This window comes from Mytilus californianus, unplaced genomic scaffold (assembly GCF_021869535.1).
Source record: "Mytilus californianus isolate M0D057914Y unplaced genomic scaffold, xbMytCali1.0.p SCAF_35, whole genome shotgun sequence".
In the NCBI taxonomy this organism is placed as follows: Eukaryota; Metazoa; Mollusca; class Bivalvia; order Mytilida; family Mytilidae; genus Mytilus; species Mytilus californianus.
The window spans coordinates 1383540-1395259 of NW_026262685.1; the positions used below are offsets into that span (position 1 = coordinate 1383540).

The 11720-nt window shown below is 32.2% G+C and overlaps 1 protein-coding gene across 1 annotated transcript; it reads right to left on the minus strand.

The window, feature by feature from the left end:
* Window positions 1–1093: 1093 nt before the first annotated feature.
* Window positions 1094–11476, minus strand: LOC127736681 (uncharacterized). The gene is made up of 5 exons (XM_052247260.1): window positions 11370–11476; window positions 9930–10560; window positions 4396–4434; window positions 3979–4048; window positions 1094–3114 (listed from the first exon to the last, which is right to left on the minus strand). Exons 2-5 carry the CDS (start codon window positions 10557–10559, stop codon window positions 2318–2320), a joined length of 1536 nt encoding a protein of 511 aa, XP_052103220.1. The 5' UTR covers window position 10560; window positions 11370–11476; the 3' UTR covers window positions 1094–2317.
* Window positions 11477–11720: the final 244 nt, after the last annotated feature.

Here is an 11720-nt window from a genome sequence, read left to right on the forward strand (position 1 = left end):
ATTTTGCTTAGTTTCTTCTGTTAAACTTTCAATACATATCAGTTTAACTATTTCAAGGCCCTGCCCACTAGATCATGGTCCAGTGACTTAGAAATAATTAGTAATTTTCAATGTTATGTTTTCTACTTAAATCAGTTTGATAGGAACTACTTGTCACAGTTCAATGATATTTTCTATGAAGTTGCATCACTATCAGTACATATCAGTTTGATGACTATTCCGAGGCCCTGCCCCGAGCCTTAAGTCATGGACCAGTGACTGAATTAATTCAAAAGCAATTTTCAATGTTAAGTTTCAGTTTGATAAATGTGATAGATCAATGATATTTTCTGTTAAGTTGCATTACTATCCAGTCATATCAGTTTGACAACAATTCCCGTAAGTGAATAATGACTTTCAATTAGTTACAGAATTTCAATGTTAAGTTTTTTGCTTAAGTTAGTTTGATAGGAACTACTTATGATAGACAATGATATTTTCTAAAAAGTTGCATTACTATCAGTATATCTAAGTTTGTCAACCAATTTGAGGTCCTGCCCCCTAGTTCATGGTCCAGCAACTTTAAATTAATTAGCAATGTTGCTGTCCATCAGATTGGCTTCTTCTGAATTTTCTGCCGACTGGCAAAACATATCTCTGTGTCAACAGTTTATTATATTTTGTTCTTATGTTGCAATGTTTCACCATTGTCAGGGGTAGGGTTTGGCGCCAGCAAACATGATTAACCCCGTCACATTCTGTATGTGCCTGTCCCAAGTCAAGAGCCTGTTATTCAGTTGCTGTCGTTTGTTGCTGTATATCATATTTGTCTTTTTGTTTATTGTTTTGTACATAAATCAGACCGTTATTTTTCTCGTTTGAATTGCTTTACATTTTTCATTTTTGGGCTTTTTATAGCTTACTGAGCAGTATGGGTTTTGCTCATTGTTGTAGGCCGTACGGTGACCTATAGTTGTTAACTCTATGTCATTTGGTCTCTTGTAGAAAGTTTTCACATTGGCAATTATACCACATCTCCTTATTTTTCTATAAAATACTTGACACTGGACGTTAATCAATCACTCGCGTTTGGCGTACACAACTTTAAGTCAGGTATCTTTGACAATTTTATCATATATCAAATTAATACTAATTGAATTAAACAAATATATTATAGAACTGAACATTTATTAAAACCACACTAAAGTATTACTTTACAACTCAACTTTTTATAATAAAATGATATACATAAAATTAGTTAAATATATACCTTCATGTAATCATTTAGCTCTCTGATGGGCTACTCATTAATATAAAGATTCCTTAAATGTACCATACACAAATATATAATTTAAGAAGGGTGTCACTTTAAAACGACTATACTGTGTTATATCCCAAAAGACAAAACAGAGCCTGTAGTAGATCCCAGCAGTTAAAAATAATTAATATATACAGCAATTGATCTCAGCAGGCAGATATGAACTCAAATTAAAACCTTTAAAATGGCTAGCTAGAATTGAACAGGGCATAAAATTGTTCACCTGCTATTTTATGTTTGATCTGAATTGTTTTTTTGGTTTCACATTCCCAAAGGTGGACTTTTCGACTGCATATTTCATTTGGAGACATTAGGAAAAAACATATTTTCCTTAGAAGCCAGTGGCGTGTTGATTCTCAAACTATCAGATTGTGACAGTTGCCTATAGTACTAAACGAAAAGACCTTGATTCAAACAAGGATTCCATGGAATCTTTAAGTAATGCAGCAACAGTATCTGTTTTAGTGTTGCAATGTCAGGCACAAAATATAAATTTGTTTCCTATAAGATTCATTGGATTAAAAATAAAAAATAAAACATGTATATTTAGCTCAGCAATCCCATTTTTTTACTGGAAAATTGGAAAACAGTTTTTTTTTGGGGAAGCCTAAAATAAACAAAATAGCCGAAACATTTCAAACAAAACACAAAACAATGCTCTTAAATAAAAAAAAAGTTTATTAAATCTGTTAAATAACAAATATTAAAGCAATTAAACATGTTCCAAATGTCCTTTAAATTGAGAATTGTTTGATGGAGTTTATTATAAATTGTTTTTTTTTTTAAATTAACTTTTTACAAAGATTTAATCACCAAAAAGATTTATATTATGTACTGATTTTTTTTAAAACTATTTTATTGTTTTAAATTATCTCACTGAAAATGTTTTTTAACATGAAAATGGTACTTCTTAAGTGCTTCTATTTTATGGAGAATAACCAGAAATTATCAAACTGATTAAATAATAAAAGTAAAAAAATGATTACCTTGAAGTATCAAATATGTAATAAGTACATTAAGTTACAATTGATTAAAGACTTTAACAAGATCACCTTGTATGATCACCAGTTTTCTTTGTGTGAAATTATAATGTATCACACCATTCCTAGCTGAAGTGGTTTGAAGTGTCTTCACTGGTTTATACTGTTTACCATCAGATGACACATGTACTGATTTATCCTCACACACCACATACAGACTGTCATCTTGTAGTGTAGTCATACTATAGGGTGGTGATGGTAATGTTAGGGTGTGATGTCTGTCATCACTATAACTGTACCAATACAGCTTGTTGTTGTTCAAGTAGGTATCACAGTAGAATATTCTGTCACCAGAACCATGTAACCAGTAAGGATCACAGTCAGTCTGTATTGTCTGTACCACCTCTCCTGTCTGATGATCTATGATCTGTAGTCTGTTGTCACCATATACAACTAACTGGTTGTTTATAGTTGTAATGCTACCACACCACATTCCAGGTAGTGAAATTGATTTAAGTTTGAGTTTATTGTTTATGTCAAACATCTCTATACACCCACTACCAAACAGTGTAACAGCTACTGTAGAGTTGTTGACTGCTGTAACACTGTATGGGTGACCCTGTACATCTATACTGTCTTCCTGTGATCCATCTGTATTACAGATCAGTAGTCTGTCCTGGTCAGGTAAACACACCACCAGTCTACCATCATCCATCATCACTATTTCTGTTACTCCTCTAAAACTACCACCAACTACTGATGACAGGTCTATCTGATGATGTAGTGTGAAGATAGACTGTCCTAGTTTGTAGGTTTTTATTGGATATTTTTTATTTTCTGAAAAAGTAGAGTTGAAAGTATTGAGTTGAATCTGTAGGAGGTCAATAGGTTTGATCTTATAAATAACATCACAAACACTTGTTGATTATATATATGACATGACAGGTTAATATGTGTTTTTTAAATCTAGATTACACAATTCAGTGGTTTTATATATTTCCTTTTTTGAAGAAGAAAACCAAAGATTTTGTCTAATAATGATATAATATATAGGTGATTACATCCTTTTTTATGTATGGTTCTCTCATTATCACCTTTCTTTGTCTTTATATCTATACAAATTTTAAACTGTTCGAAGACAATTGGTGGGGTCAATTTCCCTTTATTTTATTTTGCACCAGGTCCATTTTCAAAACGTTTTCTTTTTTTTTTTTTTTTCTAAAATTCACATAATCACAATTTCATGTGTGTTCTTATTTTTTTTTTAAATAAAGTAAATCTAAATTCCACAAAATGGTTGAAACATGCAATTTAGGCATATTCTGAGTTATTTCACAAAAATGAATAAACCATTCTTATTTTTATATTAAACCATTTTAGAAGTAAAATTGTATTCTTTCAGATACAAATTATTTAATGCAATAAGGATGGAATTTAAAAAAAAACATGTAAAATTTGCATAGACGAATTAAAAGTGTTCCCAGTAAAAATGCATAGTACTGAAAAATACTTAGATTTTATGGATATTTGTAAAATTGGAGTCAATCTTTAATGATTATTATTTAGGTTCATTTATATTCAACTTTCAGTTAAATTTTGGACTTAGACCCTGTGAGTGATAAAAAATAATTGGATGAAAATGGTCCTTCCTCTTTCCTTTAGCATGTTAAACAGTTTTAATTTTTGTATAGACAAAAATACCTTGTTTGTCAGTTTTCTCTTCTAAACTCTGCTTGGTCAAACTCTGTGTTGTTAAATGTTGCCATATTTGCTATAGAAATATAAACAACAAATTTAAAAGTAGAGACAAAGTGGAAACTTTCTTTATACATGCAATTTTATATAGTCTTTTTCAAAGTTTTAATATCTGCCGTTAATTTTTATGTAAGAAAAAATAATCTTTAAAGCAAAGTGCATAATAGGAATGTAAAATTTCTTAAACAGGGATATTTTTCATTCTAATCATTCCCATACGTATTTATAGTACTGAAACAGCTGCTTATTAGGTTAGACTTATTTTTATCACATATTGCATATATACATGATATATTTCATTTACAGAATGTCATTCCATTTGTTTTTGACTATAAAAGTAAATTAACATGATCGTTTACATACCTGTACACAACGCAGTGTTTCAGTCGTATTTGTATCTATCTGAAAAAGAGAAAATTTGTGAGAGTAAATATGAAACATAATTTCACCTTATATAAGAATGCCTGATTTTGATTGGTTGGTAGCCAGGGTATTTTTAGCATATTCTAACCTTTTTTCCTCATTGCAAACGAATTTGCCTGTTTTCACCACTGCCGGTGAATATGCCTCGAAGTCCCCTCTATGCCGTGGTATTTGCCATTTGCCATTTTGGATATTCCTTTTTTAACCCTTGCGAGCCTCTTCCCGCCAAAATTATTCGGATATGACATGACCTCAAAACAGCACTAACGCATATAAGTACATGTATAATTCCCGCCGTACTTTGATAGTCACTATTTATCCTCAAATTATGCATAAACATGTTCATGAGTAAAAGAAAGATTTCCCTTGACCTGTACAGAGAGTTTCAATAAAAATCTATTCGGTGTAATTAAACAGATATATCATGTTATGGAGGGGTATTTGCAAAAAATAACAGTCTTGGGACCAAATTTCCCTTGCCTAGCGGCTTGGGAAATTTCACAGTCCCTTGCCTAGCGGCTTGGTAAATTTCACAGTCCCTTGACTGATATTTTTTGCAAACACCCCGCCATAACATGATATATATCTGTTTAATACCTTCTTTTAAACTAAATAATCTTGTGCAATGCTAAAACATAAGTACATGTATCAACAAAATGCAGGACCATAAATGTTCTTAGCTGACTACAGCAATAATATTAAGATATATTCTAATTTATTGATAATGATAAGGTCATCTCTAGGTCTTCTCCCAACAGGCAGAAAAACCCTTTCCAAAGTGGGATGTCATTTTGGATGTGTAGGACGTATACATTTTCAGGCATGTCCTTTCATAATGAGAACATGAACATTAAATCTAATCAGAGACATATATACATGTCTCTGAACTTATGCATTATGTAGAGAGAGTGCCATATGCTAGGAACATTAAAAACCTTGCAAAATCTTTTAGAGGGGTCTTTAGGTGATCTAATGCAAGGCTAAATTTCTGTCCCCTGTTTTCCATTGGCATACTAAATTTCCCTCCATTCATCCAGTTCGATCCCATATTGCAGGACCTCCCTATTGTATTTATTGTTAATTTGTTCTACTCCTGCCCATGCATGTCTGACTTATTTGCTACTGAGAGTAAAGCAAGCAACAATCAACCAATCTTATTATAGTGTTATACTGATAACCTTCAAAATTTACTTTATTTAAAGGATTTATAAATTTTCACAAATCATATCATGATTTACAGACTCTACTTTTTTTATTTTTTTTTGGGGGGGGGGGGGGGGGGGGGGGGGGGGGGGCTTTAAAGCTTTCTGTTTGGTTGTGACCTGGATGGAGAGTTGTCTCATTGGCACTCATACCACATCTTCTTATATCTATCTACAAATAACATTTCCATAAAGATACAAATGTGACATCCCTATAGTGATCAGTATTCTGCAGATCTTGTTTACTAATACTGTTACTTCTTGAGTCTTTGATTTTTATCCTAAAGTTCCTGAATATGGCATATTGATATACAACTTGACAATAAATTGACACAAGCATTAGCACATAATAGGTTTTGTTTTGCAGAAATGGCAACGGACACTTAGTACTGATACTTCATCTACTGATACTTATTATACTAAAAGCGTAGAAACAGCTTAGAAACAGCATCTATAGAAGGCACTTTTTTACAACATTGAATGTATTATAAGCAAGAATGTTTGCAGAATGTCATCACTTGGTGTTCATCGGTCATCATCTTATCAGTTTAAAAGTTTTGTTTATTTCCTTAAAGCAGTTATAGATGACAAAATCTGACCTAGGGAAAAATGTTTATAATTTTAAGAATAAAAGTAAACTTTATTTTATAATTATGTCACATACTGATTGTACATTATACAATAACATTTAAAAATATGCAATAAAACAATCAATACCCAGCCATTGAGTAGGTTTATGAGACATATTTTTATTTTTACCATTTTTTGTGTTTTGGTCTATTATTTTGAAAACTACAATAGATAGATTAGAGACTATGAAAAGCAAAAATAATCATCAAAACAAGATTTGCAAAATAGGTCAGTAGCCTTCTCATATGATTTACTGCCCTTAAATAATGATTTGTATACCCTTTTTAGCTCACCTGGCCGGAAGCTTTTTAGGGTATCTGGATGGCTGACAATGGTAATAAAATGCTTCGCTGAGCGCAGCTGGATACGACCGCAGAGGTCCAACCCTGAACAGTTGGGGCAAAAATGGACACAATATTCGCGCTTGATACAGGTCTGAATTTGGATTGTAATTAAACATTTGACACATAATAGGTTTCTGACACAGAATAACTGTAGTCAAAGAACTTAGAATTGGTTATATGATTTGAATTTATATTTTGTGCAATACACTATGATGTTGCGTATTGACCCCCCCCCCCCCCCCCCCTTTATTTTGCAAAAAAAAAAAATATTTGAAGAAATTTTCTTTTTAATTTCTGAAATCTGAAATGAGAAAAAATTGACCCCCCCCCCCCTTTTCCAAAAAAAAAATTCTTTCCTTCAAGATATGGTCATAATCTCGTTTCAAATTTACAATGGAGTTTGCAACCATAATAACCAATTTAAATACATCATAAAAGTCTTAAAATAGAAAATGACATACATAATCATGGCTAAAATTAATATTCCTTTAATAGTAACTTCTAATAAAATGCTCCGCCGGGCGCAGCTTGATACAACCGCAGAGGTCGAACCCTGAACAGTTGGGGCAAGTATGGACACAACATTCAAGCTTGATACAGCACTGAATTTGGATTGTGATTAAAATTTGACACAGCATAGGTTTCTGACACAGAATGAATGTGGTCTAAGAACATAAAAAATTTTAATTTACCTATTCAAACCATATCATTATTATTTGCTTTTATATATAAATCAGAAATAACCAATTTAAAATGGAAAATTTTAAAGAAAAAAAAGGAAAAAAAGGAAAAAAAATCCCTCTACCAAATGTTTTGAACCCCTTATGATTCATCACCCCATACTCAATCCCACTTACACACAAGTTATGGTCCTGAAACTAGAAAAATGCTTGTTTTTTGCCCCTTTTTGGCCCCTTATTCCTAATATTTTGAGGCACTTACCCCCAAAATCAATTCCAGCCTTCCCTTTGTGTTATGGTACCTTGCAGTACAATTTCAGAGAGATCCTTACACTTGAACACAAGTTATTGTCTGGAAACTAGAAAAATGCTTATTTTTGGCCCCTTATTCCTAAACGTTTTGGCCAATTACCCCCAAACTCAATTCAAGCTTTCCCTTTGTGATATTGAACCTTGTAGTATAATTTCAGAAAGATCCATACACTTACACACAAGTTATTGTCATGAAACTAGAAAATGCTTGTTTTTGCCCCTTTTTTGGCCCCTAATTCCTAAAATTTTGAGGCAATTACCCCCAAAATCAATCCCAGCATTCCCTTTGTGATATGGAACCTTGTGGTACAATGTCAGAGAGATCCATACCCTAACACACAAGTTATGTCTGGAAGTTACAAAAACGCTTATTTTTGGCCCCTTTTTGGCCCCTTTTTGGCCCCTCATTCCTTAAATGTTGGTACCATAACCCCCAAAATCAATCCCAACCTTCCTTTTGTGGTATTGAACCTTATGGTAAAATTTCCATTCACTTAAACTAAAAGAGTTAGAGTGCGAAAACCAATGTGTCTTCGGACAACGACAACGCTGGACGACGACGACGACAAAGACGACGCCAACGTCATACCAATATACGAACGCAAAATTTTTTTGCAGCCGTATAAAAATTAATTGACAGCTAATCACCTCAAGACAATACAACATCTTTATACATAATTTAAAAGCAATGTAAGGGAGGTAATCCAATTTTTTTTTTTAAACTTTAAATGTATTTGGATTACCTCCCTTACACTGCTTTTAAATTGTCCATTAACCAGGAAACCCTTGTTTTTCCCCCTTTTTTGCCCCTAATTCCTAAACGGTTTGAGCCATAACCCCCCCCAAAGTCAATCCTAACCATCCCTTTGTGGTATGGAAACTTGTGGTATAATTTCAGAGATTCATACACCGTTCCACAAGTTATTGTCTGGAAACTAGAAAAATGCTTATTTGGGCCCTTTTTTGGCCCCTAATTCCTTAAATGTTGGTACTATAACCCCCAAAATCAATCCCAACCTTCCTTTTGTGGTATTGAACCTTATGGTAAAATTTCATAGAGATCCATTCATTTAAACTAAAGTCATTGTGCGAAAACCAATGTGTCTTCGGATGACGAAGACATCATACCAATATTTTTTGCGGTTGTATAAAAATAGAACATAGGGGTAAAATGCAAGTTTGTCTATTATCTTGAAAACCAATATAAATAAATAAAATCTGAAAAGGGCAGAAATGTTGCGAATGATAAGATCTAGCTATTGTTCATTTGTTTTTAAACTGTGAGATGACTTTAATAGGAGTTATTTATACCTTTAAATGACAAATTTTAACAACTTTTTAATGTTTGCCTATTATCTTGAAAATTATAATAGATAGAGAGAAACTTTATATAGCAAAAATGATCAAAAAGATAAATACTACAAATAAGTCAAATGGTTGAAATCATCTGATAGCCCCTTATTGGAGTTATTGCCCTTTAATGACGATAGTTACTAATTTTTTGCAATTTCTAATATCTGAAAAAATATCATAGATAGTAGAGATAAGTGAGAAGTGAGCACATATGAAGCTGTTACTTCAATATCATTGCCAACAACCTGTTATATTTTTAATGGAAGAGTGAAGTCTTTTAAATTGGTATGTTATAGGATTAAACGCCTTTTAAAGGAATTTATTGGTGTATAAACTCGACCAATTCACTCACAAACAAATAAAAGTCCGAAGGACTTTTATGATATGTTTGTGAGTGACTTGGTCCAGTTCAGACTTTCATTTGTTTGTGAGTGAATTGGTAGAGTTTATACACCAATAAATTCCTTTAAGAAGGCATTTAATCCTTATAATTTTTTAATATTGGAGATGAGGATAATTTCCCAATTACATAGCCTCTATCACAAGTAAATTGTATATTTGTGTCATTGAATTGGCCTGGCGCATGAATATATTTGTTGGTTAACACAAAAATATGTACTCCATGAAATTTGCTATCTGATAAAAAATAAACTACAAAAACTCTTATTATCATTCAAATGAAATGTTTTGTGCTCAATATTTAATTTAACGATTAACGTGGAGTGAAAATAAATTTTGTTAAAGTCGAGCCGGATTGTGTTATTATCCCTGCCTTCTTGTTTACATTAGTTACGAAAAGAAGTTCGGTCAACGTCTTCTATTGAAAAATAAACAACGTTAAGAACAACTACCGGAAGTCCTCTCAACCAATCATATCAACGTATTCCTATACATAGTACTGAGGAATATCTGAGTATTGTTATATTTTTTGTCTAAATAAAAATAACTCTAACCTTTTCCAATATCTCATGAATATTTAAAAGGGTTGTCATGTATTTGTTACACAGTGCATCATCCAGTGGTCTTTTCTGTATCCTTATCAGTTCATCTTCTTTAGTCAGGTCAAGTTGAAGGATACTGGTCTTGAGCTCATCCATCAATGGGCCATACTCATCCTTGGTTATACCACATGTTGTGTTATGACTCAGATAGTCATTTTTATTCCGTCTGAGGATGTGGACTGCCTCTTGATCAAGTTGTCCAAGTTTGCAGCAGTTAAACAATATAAGACCACACAAACTCAAATCAAGATTATCCAGTTCGATTGACTTGGCTGTGTACTTACAAAAACAGTTGTGTATACCAGGCCCTGGATTTTCAGCATAAAGTTGTTTCCATTGGTGATGATTTAGAGGAAGAGCTCCTTGGTTGGTGCAGTTTGCTTTATCTGTACAGCACCATGCATTCCTGTGGCGTAGGTGAAATAATATGTGGATGACTGCCTTTTTATCAAGAAAATCCTTCAGACATCCAAAGTTGAGGCTTTTATAGTTTTCGTCTAACTTTTGTTGAAACAATGGAGTAACAACCTCCAGGTAGACAGATCCAACAATGAAGTATCTTTTTTTATCTTCCTTATCCATTCTGTAAAATATAAGATAATTAAAATGCTACCCCATTTTCATTGTTAAAAAAACCTGATTAACTGTCTAAAGTATTTGATTTTAATCCCAATTTTTTTGAGTATTTTTAGCTCATGTCGTCTTCCTAATTCACTGTGTTGTTTGTCTGTTGATCCTTTAAATTTGTTATTTTTTACTCGCAAAAGCTGCATTAATAAATCTATCTGGAAAAATTAGTTGGATTATAGTATTTCCATTAAACACCACCCAGTTTTTGAGAATTTTTTCCTTTTTTGCCAATACTGAAGAGAAACATGTTTTTTAATCTTTGCTGAATTAGAAAACTAATAATTGTAACCGAGTCATTTTAATGCTTAGTCCATGTTTGATAACTTGACAGAAAATGGATTCTCAGCTAAGTTATGGCATTTATATAGTTTACACTGGCTTTATGGTCAGGTAAGCTATAAAGATGAACTAAATTGGCCACTGTGCCACACAGAGACTGGAAAGCGTTATTTGCAATGAATTGGTGAACTATTTGAATTATAAGTGTAAATAAAAAAGGGTGTGGTTGTCAATAAAAATATTGGGTTAAATGGGAAACATGCATTTTTTTTAGATAAAGACTATTGAAATACAGAGGAAATACGGAACAAAAGTTTTATAGTGTACTATTAAAAATGGTATTTTCCTGTCTGATATATATAATTATAAAAATTGGTTTCATTTTGAATTTCCAAGTAGCCTTTCAACTTTCAATTTAAGCAGAAGGAAATGTGTAAACCAAATAACTACCAAAAAAAATAAAAATATGTTGATTGTACAAACCTTTGTACCTAGTCCATGTTTTGGTGGTCAATTTTTTTGTTTGTTTTAGATATATACTACAGTCACCAGTTTCTGTTGTCCCTAAACCATTAATTGGAAATACCCTTTTCTTTTTATATAATTTAAATAATGAGTCATGTGATCACAGAGAAATATAAATGAAACATGCTTACCTCCCTTAGTATATATATATATTATTTAAAGCACTGCAATATATAGAGGATTATAGATCATTGTTTTGCACTTTAATATATTATCAATATTGGTTTTGCTCATGCAGTTGTATAAAATGAAGGAACAAGTGAAAGCATAATTATTTATTATATTATGTTTTTTTTTATATTTATATAT

What these genes read in the sequence shown, in the direction of transcription:
- LOC127736681 (XM_052247260.1), bottom strand. Translation starts at nt 10,559, where the DNA reads ATGGATAAGGAAGATAAAAAAAGATACTTCATTGTTGGATCTGTCTAC. An exon ending in TTCATGAGATATTGGAAAAG is followed by an intron (nt 4,435 to 9,929) that starts GTTAGAGTTATT and finishes TCTCTTTTTCAG; the next exon opens with ATAGATACAAATACGACTGA. An exon ending in AAACACTGCGTTGTGTACAG is followed by an intron (nt 4,049 to 4,395) that starts GTATGTAAACGA and finishes ATATTTCTATAG; the next exon opens with CAAATATGGCAACATTTAAC.